This window comes from Propithecus coquereli, unplaced genomic scaffold (assembly GCF_000956105.1).
Source record: "Propithecus coquereli isolate 6110/MARCELLA unplaced genomic scaffold, Pcoq_1.0 Scaffold887, whole genome shotgun sequence".
Lineage (NCBI taxonomy): Eukaryota > Metazoa > Chordata > Mammalia > Primates > Indriidae > Propithecus > Propithecus coquereli.
The window spans coordinates 325,205-340,286 of NW_012155140.1; the positions used below are offsets into that span (position 1 = coordinate 325,205).

The window sequence follows — 15,082 nt, forward strand, 5'->3', positions numbered from 1 at the left end:
CCACTGCCGCCAGCCCCCGGGACTGTGTGGTTTCCATACTGTCCAGTTCAGGGCGCTCGCTGGGCGCCAGCGGAGGAGGCGGCTGCGGGGAACGGCGTGGCTGGCGGATCAGGCGGCTGCCGAGCCCTGGACGGGGGTCTGCCCAGCACCCCGCTCCTGACCCCCTCCCACCGGAAAGCTGCACCTACGCTGGGGTTTTCAAAAGCACCTTCTGGTGTTTCTGAAAGTATAGTGGGATTTCTAAAACACGTACGTCCTGTTTTTGAATTTTTCATTTTTTTCTACAAAATAAATAAACGTACTTAGAAGTACTTTTTACCACTATCTCGAGGTCTCTTTCTGAGCAGCAGTGAAGGTTCTCGGGAGACACGACTTCATGTTCACAAGCCTCAGGCCATCTCGCAGTGACCTGTTCCCCCAGAAGGCCCTGGAACGTGTGCATAGTTGGGGTGATGGCCTGGGGCCTGGTGGTTGCTCTGGGGCGCAGCTGTGGCCTGCCATCCTCCTCCTGACCCAGGGAGCCAGGCCACCCTCAGATGTGCCGAGTGTCTTCTAACGATTGGGACGCTTGCAGTTGCTGGGGGAGAAGAGCACAGACGTCCCATGTGGGGCTCTGAGTCGCCCCAGAGCAGCCCGCTGAGCTCCGGGGCTCACGGGGCTTCTGCCGCTCCCGTCCTCTCCCGGGCTGGGCTGCAGCTCTCCAGAACACGCTCTCGGATCTCCTGGATTTCAGTCCGTGGATTTTTGAGCATCTCCAAGCTCATGCAGGGGTTGGCTCTTCTAGGTATTATCCATTTGGGGTAAAAAGCGAGGTTTCCGTACAGTCGGTTGACCTGGTGTTGGTTGTTTCTGTCGTGCTTTGAAACTGCCCCGTGAAACCGGCGCCTCCTCCCTTAAGTTGGGAAGGAAAGTGACCTCGGCGGGCAAGTCTGTAACGATATGCACGTTATCGCGGGGCATTTACACCACTTGTCAGAAGCTAATTTTAAAAGAAAAGTGTGATTCCTGGAAATGTTGCCAGAGCTTTCTTTCCTTTCTATCCGGGAGAACATAGGAAATCTCAGGCAATCTAAATCCAGCCTGTGCCAGATTTAGGTGGTGGGTGGGTCCCAGCCTTGTCTTTGCAGTGAGTCTGCAGAGATGGAAACAGTTCCTGAGCACGATCTAGAAGTGGATTTAAAAGAAAGGATTCCGTCACCCGTAAACACCCGGCGAAGCATTTTCCTCGGAGCGCGTGCGTGGGTCTGTGCTGTCCCGCAGGCAGCCCGCAGCTGCATTGCACGCTCCCCGGGCCGGTCTCTCTCAGCGTCCAGCGCATTTGGCAGTATCTGGGAAGAGGAAGCATAGCTCTTCTGTTTTTATTATCTTAATGCTTGTGGTCTGCAGAAAAGCCAATTTCTGATAAACACAAGTAGGTATAACGTGGTTGCTAAACAGAAGTAAACCGAAATCGCTAAGCCACTTGCTCTTAGGCCAGAAATTGGTGTTTGCCGTATCTCGGTTGGGGACTGTTTTGATTATTTTCAAAAGGTCTTTTATTTTCTTTGGCAAATACGATAATCCATGATGGGATTAGACTGTCCTCCTTTAACACGGGGAAGAAAGCGCGTGCGTTTCCATTGTTGGGGAAGACTTGCCCCCTGCAGACTCTCGGTGCAAAGCGTTTGGCTGAAATGCAGTTTCTGAAGCTGGTGCCTTCTCTGTTCTCCAGATGGACTTTCCGGCCGAGACCAGCCCGTGGAGCTGCTGAATCCTGCCCGCGTGAACCACATGCCCAGCACGGGTAAGTGAGCCCCCGCCCTGGCCTCCCGGGGCCGGGCCCAGCGAAGGGGTGCTTTGAGGTTCTGCTTTACCCGGGGAGCATGAAGAGAAGGGGGAGTTACCAGCTTCCTGGAATTTGGAGCTCTTTCCCTGGGGCGAAAGAGGCCCTCCTTTCGGAAACAGGATGGACTCGGTGCTCCCTCCGTGGGAAGACACGCCCAGGCTCTTTCTCGCGGGCTCCCGAGGTGTGCTGTTCCTGAGGCGCAGCTGTCGCGTTGGGTGTAGCCCGGGCCCTGATCCCTGCAACGGTCCGTGGGAAAGAGTTCTGAGCTTGAGCTGGGGCTCTGCTGGGGCCGGGCTGGGGCCAAGAGTCCCGCACCGTGGGTGGCCAGGCTGCTGGCCAGCCACACGACCACGCACATTGCGCCTTGTCCATGGCCACTGGTTGTCATCGGTAAAATGAGTCAGTGGGACTGTCTTCTAAGCCCCTTTCGGTTCTTTAATGAAAAAGCATCAACCGTGATCATAAATCTCTCATTCCGTAGGTAATGTTTCTGAACATTATAGTTGAAGTACTGTTTTCCAAGTCTACGGGCCGTTTCTGTAAAACACCTCTTTCCATGTGACTCAGCCAGGTTTTAAACTCCTAGCCTAGGTACCATCTTCCCGCCACGTGGCCGTACGAGGATGAAGCTAAACCCTCCTGAAGCCCTGGGGTTCAGTGAGCTGTTGCCCATTCTGCCGGGCAGCACTGCTGGGCCCTGCTGCCACCGTGGCTGCGTCCTGAGGGCCTGGGCCCCCTGTCTGTGCACTGCCCCCTCCTCGACAGCTGCCCCCGCTGCAGTCTGCGCCGGCTGTGCCCGCCGTGGGACCCCATTAGGCGTGACCGTTGCTCTGGAAAAGAAGTCGAAGCGAGAGCATGAAGCCAGGCTGAACGTTTCCAAGAAGAGATTTCTTTCTTCACCTCACGACTCTCCAGGGTCTGCCAAGGATCGTTTTCTGGCATTTCCCCAAACACACGGCTCCAGTGCTGTCTCCCTAGCACTCCTAGAAGGCACCCACGTCCCTGGGCGTGGTGCTCTCGCCTCACGCAGGGCGCTCAGGTCGCTCCTTTCTGTCTTCTGTTTTCCACACCTCTACTGTCCCTTCCTGCTGATGGAGAAATTTACTCCTTCCCTTGACACTTGAGCCTGGGGAGGGGAACTTTCAATACTACGTGAAGATGCTCAGTTTTTAGGTTTCAGCTCATGTAAAGTAGACAGTTTTGATTTTTGCTTTCTCTTGAGTCCCTTTGCCAGTGTCCTTTTGTTGCCACCGTGGATGCTGTGTAGCTTGGGCATCGTGAGGCAGCTCCCTGTGCTTGCCTAGGTGTGGCGTGGCCGCACGAGGATCTTTCAGACAGCTGGGTGGGCCGTGAAAAGGTGGTAAATAGCATAGTTTGCAGGTGAACCAGAAAAGGTGGGCTTCAGATGAAGCGCACCCTGCCTGTTGAGACCTGACGGGGGACCCCAGCTTTGCGTGGGGACAGAACAAGGACTTGAGTATGGACAGAGCAGACCTGGGGCCTGCCTCTCCTGCGCGTTGACTGTGACGTAGGCAGGGCGCTGAATAGCCCCGTGTAGGTTTCTCATTTCTTCGGCAGCGATCATCACGCCTCTCTGCAGAGGTCAAAGGCGTGTCAGCTTTTTAGTGGTTCCCGTTGACCGTGACTGAGGAACACGCGTGATACGGCCTTTACAATGCCAGGCCGAGTCCCAGACACTTCCTGTGGTCCGCCACCCTCGTTCCCTTCCTCTGGGGTGAACCACCCGACTTGAGGAGTGGCACGTGGGAAGGAGCGCCCCGGGAAATTGACACTAGTCGTAACCTTCCTGGAGCCAGGTTCCCAGTGGTCAGGGTCGAAGGCCGGTGCTGAGTTCCTAGGGTTTATTTTGTACTTTCCCATCATTGGCGGTCGGAGTGTTTGCGGGGTGATTTTAAGCCAGTGTAGACGCAGAGGGCACGAGCAGGGCAGAGCAAGGATGCGCGCGTGTGCAGCGGGATGCATACAACACCCTCACGAAGCCTGCGCAGTGGCCTGTGCCTCAGAAGCCTCTAGAGTGAAGGACATTTTTTTCAAACTCCATTTTGGTCATTTCAGCTCATTATAAAATACTACAAAGAAATACTAATCTCAGGTTAGTTGGTAATTTGAAAATTGATACGAAAATGTCTTTTAAGCCACACTTTTACGATATGGCAGTAGAAACATTTTTAGGTGTATTTTTATGCCAACCCCAATTTGCTGTTGTATATTTCCTAATGATTGAATTTAATGTTAAGTATTCTTTTGACACTTGAAGGTATTAAAACAAACTTCATACACACACACACACACACACACACACACACGTGTTAAATGGTCAGGAAATCCTTCGACATTCGCCGTGAGACCTGGTCCCTCTGAACACGTAGCTTTTCTGGGCATAGAGGGGCGCCTGGGCAGCCCCCGCTGTTGACCTGGTCTGAGTTCTCCACGCTCCCTGTTGTCAGTGGTGACGTGGTGAACACAATTTTTTGTCTGCTTATGGTTCTTTTTAAATATATCTAGTCCTAATAAATTCTCACTCCAAATAAACAGGCATTATTCATGCTGTTATTTGTGTGCCATCTTGAATCGAGACTTCAGATAGCTCAGGAGAACACACCACGTCTGTTGGGAAAATCTGTACAGGTTGAGTATCCCTCATCTGACATGCTCGGGACCAGAGCGTTTTGGATTTCAGATCTTCTCCGGATTTTGGAATATTTGCATTTTACTTACTGGCTAAGCATGCTAAATCTGAAAATCCAAAATCCGAAATGCTTCAGTGAACATTTCCTTTGAGCATCATACTCAAAAAGTTTGAGATTTTGGAGCATTTTGGATTTTTGAATTGGGATGCTCAACCTATACCAGAGGAGGAAAAAGCCAAAATTCTACTTGTTTGGATGTTTATAACTTTTTATATGTAAAGAAGACATGCCTTTTTTTCTCTGTTTCTCTTTGCATTCCTTGTTTTAAGCATTCTAATTGTAAAATAGCTCTGTCATAACTGGCAGAACACACGTAACTATTGGCCTGCCACTAAGATATACTACTTTAATATTATTCTATATTAGCATCATTTCTTCATTTTTTGAACGTGTAGAATCTTACAGTTACAGACAAGGCTGTAGCCTCTGCCCCTTCCCAGAGGTAGTTCTCCTCGGGGAGCGGAAGGGCCGCTCTTGGACAGGGACTTGACGCGAAGGCAGAGCCCGGGCGTGGACGTGGCAGCGGGCGGGGCGGGGGTGCGGGTCTCCTCTTCCCTACCCGTGTTTTCCCGTGGGGTTAAGAAGCAGAGTCATCATCTCACAGTTAGCTGGGGAGGAGATGCTGGAGTTTGGGGACGGAGGAGAAGCTGCGGAATGATCAGCTGGGAGGTTGAGTTCGGGCACAGACCCGCAGAACGTCTGGCAGGACACAGACTGTGCTGTGCCAAGGGGTTGGACTACAGGGAACTTAAAAAACTGTTAAGTCATTCATTTCTGAACATCGCAGTTTTTAAAGTAATAGACTTGTTTCCCCGGGTTATAAAAGCAACACATGTTTATTGTGGAAAAAACGACGTTGTACTAGATGTTTCGGGTGTTGGTTTCTGGACCTGGAGGGTGAGCTGGCCCAGAGCCGGGCGGTCGGCCCTGACTGAGCGGAGGCGTCCGTGGAGGGTGCTGCCGTCGCCCAAGAGCAAGGTGGAGGAAAACGAAACCTCGGTAGGAGGGGGATGCAGGTATTAAGCACTTACTGTTAACTGCAGGGCGTGCTGAGGGCTTCACGTCATTCATGGCATTGGCTTGTCACGGTGACCAGTGCTCTTGCTGCTGTTGTCACCTTCTCCTCGGAATGGAATGGGGTCCCAGGGACATGTGCACGTAAATCACAGAGCAAGGACTCGTCGTGCTGTGGGGGAAAAAGAGCCTCAGAAAATGCCAGGCACCACTGTCTGCCAGAAGGGAAACTGAGGCTGATTTTAAGGGTGGGCTGCTGTACGGAAGAGAAACGTCTTCTGTGGTTTCCTCAGACACAAGATGGTGCTCATGTCACCCCTGTACACGTGTCCCCGTAAACATACGTGTCTGTGGGGGGAAAGGTTTCTTTTTAAGGTTGTACGTCAGAAGTGCTATTTTTAAAAGAAAATTTTAGAATCTAAAGCGGGAGAAACTACAGAAACTCTAGAGAACTTCTCCAGAATGATAAAAAATGGACGTTGCCGTTAGCTTTGGAGTCTCAGTTCTTAGAGGGCTCTCGTTTGGCCGCCGCGCCGTCAGAGGGATTCTGCATTTCTCACCGCTGCCCTGAAAGGCTGGGTCCGGAACGCTTGCGGTACTTGGTACCCGAAGCTTGTGTTGCCTCCCAGATGTGTTTTTTAGTTTGTTTGTTTTCTTTTTTCTTTTTCTTTTTTTTGAGACAGTCTTGCTCTATCTCCCCAAGTAGAGTGCCGTGGCTCCATCACAGCTCACGGCAACCTCAACTCCTGGGCTCCAGCGATGCTCCAGCCTCAGCCTCCCACGTAGCTGGGACTGCAGGTACTCGCCACCATGCACTGTTGATTTTTCTATTTTTTTTGAAGAGACGGGGTCTCGCTCTTGCTCAGGCTGATCTCAAACTCCTGACCTCAAGTGATCCTCCTGCCTCGGCCTCCCAGAGTGCCAGGATTACAGGCGAGAGCCACCGTGCCCGCCCTAGATGTGTTTTGATGCTGTTACTGTTGTGTTGTTCTTTTGGTGAGAAGAAACTTGAATCTAATACACATATGAGAAGATACGTGAAGCTCAGGGGACGCTTCAGAAAGTCCCCCTCCACTGGCACAGGAAGCTACTGATTGCCTTGATAAACGCACCCCCTGCTCACAGATCCATGGTTGTGACATTCCTACCTGGGCCTCCTTGGTGTTTGCGCTGTGAAGCTGGAGTTCCCGGGTGTGGGGTCGTCGGGCTCAGGAAGGACCAGCGTCTGCCTTGGTGCTTTCTAAGAGCGGCCCCTGCGGAAGGAGCCGGAGGCTGGTGGCAACAGGAGACTCTGTGGCCTCCTCATTCCAGTGCCGGCCTTGCCCCTCTGAACCGGTTCCTCAGTTCAGGGAGAGTCTCAGTCCCTGGCTCCCATGTGGCCCTCAGGCTGTGCTCGCGCTGCCACAGGGCGCAGGCAGGCCCGGGGCGGGGGGGTGTGCAGGACACGTCTGCTGATCCGCGATCAGTCCCCAGCATAGCGACGCCTGCTTTGCTTTATTGGCTTGTTTATTTGTTTTAATTACTGAAGGAAAATGAAATGTAGAGTGTAAAGATATCATGGTAAAATCTGGTTTTTTGAAAAATCAGAAAAGCATTCCCATGGTTTGATTTGCTTCATCCAAACTCATGTTGAGACTTTTCCAGCTCCCTCTGTCAGGTTTCCCTGAGGGTCTGTGCGACAGCGCGACTTCAAGACCAGGCGCGGGGCCAGCAGTCTGCGTAACTGAACACTCACTGCGCTCCGGCTCTATCCATGGGGGCCGCGATGCGTCGCACGCACGTGTCAGCTGTTCAGAGATGTGTGAAGAGTCACTTTTGGGGATCAAGTGTATCGGCCCCGTTACTTTGTGGCCAAGAGTGGTTTGGGACCAGAAGCTGCACTGTCCTGCTGAGACACCGCCTTACCTGCGGGTGCGGTGCTGCGTGCTCTCAAATTCCGGTTTCTCTTCCTTGGCGGAAGATTTGCTACCTCTAGGAATTTCCGAAAGGTGCTGTTTGCAAGGCCCATTCATCCCGTGCCGCCCACTCCAGTCCTCCTTGTCCTCCATCCCTGTCCTCCATCCCCATCCTCAGTCCCTGTCCTCCATCCCCGTCCTCCGTCCCCGTCCTCAGTCCCCGTCCTTAGTCCCCGTCCTTAGTCCCTGTCCTCAGTCCCCGTCCTCAGTCCCCAACCTCTGTCCCTGTCCTCCGTCCCCATCCTCAGTCCCTGTCCTCAGTCCCTGACCTCCATCCCTGTCCTCCATCCCCGTCCTCAGTCCCCGTCCTCAGTCCCCGACCTCCGTCCCTGTCCTCCGTCCCTGTCCTCAATCGCTGACCTCCATCCTTGTCCTCCGTCCCTGTCCTCCGAATCTTCACTGTAGTCCTGCCCTTCTCCTCACACCTGCTGTGCACCGCCTGGGAGGTGTCACTGCTGATCTGTCCTCTCCCTCCCCATAGACTCGTGAACTCCCACGGGTGGTAACAAGCCAGGCATACCTCTGGCAACGCTGCCGGCCAAGACATGGACTGCTTTCTTGTCCCATTTATTTTCCTCCATGGCAAGAGCTCCATTCTCCCAACCCACTTTGGGCACAGTATTGAAGCTAGTGAAGGCTCCGGTCCAGGGCCCAGCAGAGTGGCCCCAAGGCCTGGGAGCCGGCAGAGCTGGGGGCACAGGGTCTGCCTGCCTCCGATGGGCCGCGTGGCCTCGAACAAGCAGGTGGCAGCTCCTCCAAGCCTGGGCTGCCTCTTTTGGCATCGTCGGCTGCTTGGCCCCGGCCGCTGCATCAGGAACCAGGCAGCGAGGACAAGTGCTGGCACCGCGTCCAACACCAAGGAGGGGCACTGACACTGCGCCAGTCCTGTGTTCTCTTGCGTTCTTGCTTCCTCGTGTTGCCTCCGCTGCTTCCTCCAGCCTGACCTCTCCTCCACCCCAGCCACAGGCCTTTGCGGTGACGTCCCTACGAGTGACTCTCAAGTGAAACAAAGCCCAGCGATGCAGGGAAGCATAATGACAGAAATACTTGAATTACATTGAAAATGCCTCTCGAGATTCTTGGTGGATGGAGCCGGCGGAGAGGCCTAGCGGAGAGCCAGGGACACCGGGCCGCAGCCGCTGGACCCGCACACAGCCCGCGCAGCTCCCCAAGCGGTGGTGACTGCGCACAGTAGCAGTGAACTGGATTTGCCGTCGGGGTGACTCCGTGGTCCACTTCTGGCTCGCGGCCCTGTGGACACGCGATGCTCGGTTGCCGGCTCGACTGGGCAGAGCCTGACTCTGGGCAGTTTCCCCGCAGCATCCTGAGGCAGGGCCTCCTGTCTTCTAGCGCCAGCGTTGCCACCTGTTCCTGAACTGTCTCTGGACGGCCTGTCTTCCCTTCTCGGAGGGCAGTGCTGTCTGTGTCCCCAAAGGTGCTGTGGTCTCTGTCTCTCTGGGCTCTGCCTTCCCTGGTGACTGTCTCCCCGGCCCACCTGCTGGGTCTGGCTGTCTGCTCACAGCTAGGAGAGGGCGCCCAGAGGCTGGTGGGGTCCTCCGGGCCGTGGGTGGTGCTGGCAGCTGGGAGCTCCCTGGTCCTGCTTGGTGGCTGCTTAGCCCCTGTGACCTCGCTGGGAGGGGAGACACCGTGCTGCCAGCATCCAGGAGCAAGAAGACCAGGGCCTCTCGCATGCAGCCCAGCGACTTCCGCCTGGTCACTGTGACCTGTCCCTCTCCAGAAAGGAGTTTCTGGGCTCCTGCCGGGGCGTGGGGTCAGGGAGGAGTCTGGGGACCTCTGCACTCCCTGAGCAGATGTCCATCCCCTACTCTGGGCCGCCTCTCCTCCGCCTCAGGGGTCCTGGTGTGCCCACCCCTCAGATGAGTGGTGTTGCCGCATCTGACAAGATAGTTACCCATTGTCCATCCACGTTCGCTCTGACTTCAGATGCGTGGCTGACTGCTGCTTCCTCTCCTCTGTGTGCGTGTGTGTGCGTGTGTGTTGGCGCACACGCATTGTTGTTGGCGAGTGTTTATAAACTATGCACATACTCTTTTAGTGGGATCTTGGAAGGAGTGGGACAACCGATTGTGCTCACTCTGACATTTTTGACCAGAATGCCCCTGCGGCTCTCAAACGCTGCCCCGTGGCTGCCGGCGGAGCCCGCACTTCCCACCGCCTCCCCGCCGACATGTCCGCCGGCCTCGTTTCCAGCTGTGTTCTTTCAGCATCCCAGCGCTCGAGGGAGAAAGATAAAGGCCTTCCCTCTCCTGGGTGGAAATTAGATTGTGCGGGCTATTTACGTTTATCACAAGTTGTTCTACTCCATTAAATTTTATGTTGTTGTTGTTGCTGCTACAGACCCACGGAGTCACAAAGAGCTCGCTGTCTGCCTGGAGAAAGGCACCCGAGTAACGGGAAAGCAGAGAGCGCTACCGGCTACGGCGCGGCTGCCCGAGCGGCATCTCTCTGCGCTCTAGCGCGTCCCCGGGTGTCCGCACAGCCACGTACAACCCAGGCGTGGTGAAGCTGGTACTGGCTGTTGCTCTGTTTTGCAGGGAGAAAAGTGTGAGGTCCTCAGCAGTGACCCTAGAGTCTGTGTTGACGCAGAAGATGGGGAACTGTCCCTGAGTACCTCCAGGGGCGTATTGGAAAGTTCCGAGTGATTAGTAGGTAGAAGAAAGGATTTTTTTTTCAACTCAGAATATTGTTTTGTTTGTGCATTAGAAGTGTCACCGATAGCCAGAAATATTATCCAGGAATGAATTGATACATCATGACATCATTTGTGGCTACAGTGCTTTTTATTTTTTTCTTTTATTACGAGCCTTGTATGATATGTTTAAAGGCCATAGATTGTAAAATGTACCCAGAAAGTCTGTGAACCCTTTGCATGGTGTCTCAGCACATCCAGCCAGAGTAGGGGAGACGTTTGTCAGCCCTTGGCCACGTTGCGTGGTTGTTGTCCAGCGGAGACAGTTTTCGTTCTCAGTGGTCACACTGTAACCTGGCTTAGCGTTGTCCCCACACCAGCACATCCTCCAAGAGAGGACAGTGCCCGTCTTCTAAGGAAGGTTTCCATTTCTTGACCTCGCAGCAGCATGCGAACATTGTCACGATGTCGTAGAACCAAACCCAGGCCTGTGTATCCCCAGCAGTGGGCTCCTGGGCAGCTGTTTGGAGCCAGGTGTCTGAGCAGGTGCTGGCGGACCAGAGGTGTCCCTTGGGTGGCAGGTGTGTGGCCCGAGCCGGAGGGAAGAAACGGTAGGAGGCCCTGCTGGCTCGGTCAGGAGCCCGGGGGAGGAGCCGGCACTTCTTTCAGTTCCACAGACGCCTGGAGAGCAGCCAGCGCGGGCTGCCAGGGCAGGTCTGCGGCCGGAGCCCACCTCCTCTCCCTGCAGATGGTCTTCAGTCAGCCCTGGGCGTGGCAGCCGGGGAGGAGGAGGGTCCCGATATCTCAGTGGGAACCTGCGGGCCGTGTGGATTTGGGCCTGTTGGCGGGGAGGGCCCCGCGTCAGTCTTACCTTGCTTTGGCTGTTTGTTACCTTTCAGAGAACCTACCTCTGCCTGTGTGGCTGCTCTCTCGTATGTTTGTGTTCTATTTGACTAATGCCTGTTCTTATCTCTATTCTACTTCTCCGTGTTTATTTGGATGTTCTTGTTCTAATTTCTTAGGTTGAGCATTTAGCTCATTAATTTTTAGCCTTTCTTCCTTTTTAACGTCAGCATTCGAGGTTACATACAGTACTTTCCTCTGGGTGCACATGGAGCTGCTTCAGATAAGTTTAATTTGTGGTATTTAATTTGTAAAGCATATTGCATTAATACTTCGTAAAGTCTTACTGTTTCTCAAGAGAGTTATTTTGAAATTTGTTTTACGGTTCTTTTTTCTTTGAGAAAATGAAATATTTAGAAGATTTTTTATTTTATTTCCAAAAGCATGAGTTTTCCAAGTAATCCTTTTGTTATTGATTTCTAACTTATTGCATCATGGTTAGAAAATACTCATCTTTGAATTTTGTTGAGACTTGCTTTACGGTCAGTTTTTATGAATCTTTAATATGTGTTTAAGAAGAGTTTGTGTTTTCTAGTTGTTGGGTGCCGCATTCTAAATAAGGTCGTGAAATCAAACGTGTTGGTTATCAATCCCGTAGATGTCGGAAGATGCTAGAAGGTGGTAGGTGCTGCGGAGGACACAGAACAGGCCGGGACGGGGAGGGGGCTTCTGCGTTCTAAGGAGAGAGGGCGGCAGGGGCATCATACGCACGCGTGTGTGCGTTCACACTGGCTGAGCCTTCTAGGTGCCCGGCGCTGCCCTGGGCACTCGGGTACGTGTGTTTGTGTGTCCTGGGGCTCGGGATGGGCGTCAGGAGGGCAGCGGGTGAACGCAGTGCGTTGTAGAGCCGGGGAAGCGGGGTGCAGGCTGGGCAGGGCTGCGAGTTTGCAGGAGGTGGTGGTTAGGGCAGGCCCAGAGCGTGAGCAAACCGGAGGACTGTAGGAGCAAGGCGGGGGAGGCACAGGCCAGAGGCTGAGGCAGGTCCCCTGGGGCCCTGGGGAGGTCAGAATGGGGGGAGGGGGTGCTGTGCTGTGTGGTCAGAGTCACCCCGGGATTTACCAAGGCCGTCGTAAGCCATTAGGCTTGGTCTTTGAGTGGAACGGGAGGTTCTGAGCGGAAGAGGGAGACCCCTCACCTGTACAGTGCCGTGGTGGCCACGTGGGCTGGCAGCACGCCAGGTGGGGCGGGGTCTCACCTGAGGGTACACCGTGGGCGTGGAGGAAATCGTTCAGATTCTAGAAGCATTTGACAGCAGATGGGACTCCTGGGCTTGCGGACGGGCCGGGAGGGAAACAGAGGACGAGTCGGGGCGGACTCTGGGCTCTAAGCTTCTGGCTGGTGGAGGTGGGATGCACATGGAGCTCCCCGGGGACACCAGGGCTAGCGTCGGAGGCACGCCCCTTAGCCATGCCGAATGGGCGGTCGTGAGCCTGAGCCTGAACTGGGGGCCTGGCTGAGCGTTCAAAGCGGAAGATAGCATAGAAATGGACTCTCCAGGGAAGGGATCCCCACGCAAGGCCGTAAAGTAGTCTTTGTTTCTAACGTTTTACAGACAGTATTTGCTTGAAGTTAACATGTATTTCCTCCCAAATCCTACTCTGTATGGTGATACTGGTTCCCAAGCGAGTTATATGTCGTTGGGCAGGGTCCGTGTGCTGCGTGGAGGAGGAGCGGCTCCCAGCAGCGCTGCTACCGCTACCCGCAGTGGCGACGAGGATGCTGACAACGGCAGGTGCCCGCCCAAGGGCCGCCCGCCCATCGTTCCCCTAAATACTGTGCGTTACAGGTTAGGACACGGAGGCTGGAGGCTAAGCCTGCTCAATAAGCTTCGCACCTGAGTCTTCCAGAAACGAAGTCTGAACCACCCCCTTTCCAACTGCCTGTTGGATTATTCTCGACCCCAGTGGCCCACAAAGCCCTGGAAAGACGCGGCCTTCCTGCTGGTTTCCAGAAAGCCTGGGTGGACGCTCACTGCTGCCCAGAGGGTGGGCCTTGCCGTGCTGGGAGAGGCAGCCCTTCCTCCCCTCTGCCTCTCTGCTGCCCTCTCTTCTCCCCAAGTGCAAGAAACATCTTCTATTTTTAAATATTTCAACTGTTAAGTAATAGTGGTTCCTACTTGGGCCCAGCTGCTAGATGAAACACATAACCAAACGTTTAGAGGTTGCTAAGAGGGAAATTCTGAAATTCGTTCTTATGTAAACTTGACCTTACGTAACTGAGCTGGCAGGGACGACTGCAGGTGCGTCGCAGCCTTCCTGGGGCACTGAAACTATTTTTAATTTTCAGATACTATATTTTATCCATTGAGTTTAAGGTAGTCATGGAGCTTTCAAAGAATAATTTGTGGTTTATGCTGGTGTGAACAGATTAGAGAGCCAGGCTACAGAGGGTCGAGAGCAGTGGTGTTCCAGGAGGTGTGGCCGGCTTTGAATCCAGGTGACAGCACTCAGTGGCTGAGGACCTGGGCAGGCTGCTAAGGTCTCTCCAGCCTGATCTGGGTCACTGCTGGGACTTGCGTCATGGAGTTGTGAGGTCCAAGGGAGATAATAAAGCAAAAACCCTTTGAATAAGTGCACAGTAACAAACATTAGTTCACTTTATTGCCTTTGCATTGTAGTTGTATAGTCTTGAAATTCTCTTCCAGTAACGCCTTGTCTGTAGAATTATGGTAGCAGTGTCTCAGATGGACTGTTCTTTCTCCGTCAGTTATTTCTGGGGGTCACGTTTGTCTCTAGTGGCTGTACTTATGTGAGGACTTAAAGCACATTTCACCATTTTTTGTATGGGGTAAGGCCTGGTTCTATTTATAGTTTCCAGGAAGTACATTTGTGCACTTCTTGAAAGCCAAGTTACCAACTGCATGCCAGGTTTTTATTTTCAGCTCTTGCTCAATTTGAGCTTGCAAATATTTCCAAAAGATTTTTTTTTTCCTTTTTGGGGGATATAGAACAAATTAGAAACATTAAAAGGGTTTTCTAAAGTGCTTTAAGGATAGTCCTGAAATAGGGAGTAGAGGAGAAAATCTAACACTTGCATGTTTGTGAAATCACAGAGCAGAGGACTGCAGATGGTTTCGCCACCTCCGGACAAGCCCTGGCCGGTGCAGCCGGCGCACAGGACTTTGGGCGCACGAAATTCCACGAGCATAACATAACGGGCCGTCACGACAGCCAGGGGAGCTGGAGTGAGATGTTGCCGACGTGTTTCTGAACTGGCCTCGCTGTGGAACAGTGGTGTCACTCGGGGGTGGGGACGGTCAGAGCTCCCGATGGCAGCGAGTCAGAGCCACAGTGACATTTCCCGCAGGCGAGGAAGAACTTTACCTTCTGTTAGAGTCAAATTTGGAATACGTTTTTGAGCAAAGCTTTCTGTGTTATTGATACAGCTTATTACTTAGAAGGAAAAAACCATTTGAGTCATCCGTTAAGAAAAGTTTTCTTTCTTCAAAGTTTATATAATAGCTTTGGTAGCTTCAGCTTGTCGTTTAACAGGACTTTGGGAAAAAATACGCACCAAAAGAGAATCCAATCAAGCTGAGTGTGTGTTATAAAAATGCCTGCCCATCAGCGACAGCTTTGGCTAAAAATGAGATTTTTGAGTTTGTCATACACTTCAAGGAATCCTTAAGAATATAGAAAACTGTGGAAATGGTCATTCTCAGTTTGAAGTTTCCACGTGTCCTTCGTTCAGTGCACTTTGAGCTGCACCAGAGGTGACTCATTCGACCTCAGCTGAGCCTGGCCTTGTGGCTGGGGCCGGGGGACGCAGGGGCCGCGAGCCCGGAGGGAGACTGGCGGACGCAGAACGCCTGCCCAGGCTGCCTGTCCGTCCGGTTCTGTCGCTCGGTGACCCCCACTGAACATGCCTTAGCGTTGTCGCTCGGAACTGTGATTTTCTTCAGGTGCCCGCGCTCCCCTCCTTACGTGGCATCAGCTGGCACCTCGGGGGGTCCTCTGGCCACAGAAGACGGGCCGTGTCTCCCGCCCACGGTCCCGCTTTCCTCGGCGTTTCTCAGAAGAGAACT

General features: G+C 53.4%; 1 protein-coding gene across 1 annotated transcript in view; it reads left to right on the plus strand.

The window, feature by feature from the left end:
* LOC105826392 (histone deacetylase 4-like) overlaps nucleotides 1-15,082 on the plus strand; it is a gene marked incomplete at its 3' end in the record, with an annotated part of 136,632 nt that overhangs the window by 93,255 nt on the left and 28,295 nt on the right. Inside the window, exon 2 of the mRNA XM_012664370.1 lies at nucleotides 1,712-1,783. Within this exon, the coding sequence (XP_012519824.1) occupies nucleotides 1,712-1,783 (72 nt within the window). The remainder of the gene's footprint in view (nucleotides 1-1,711; nucleotides 1,784-15,082) is intronic.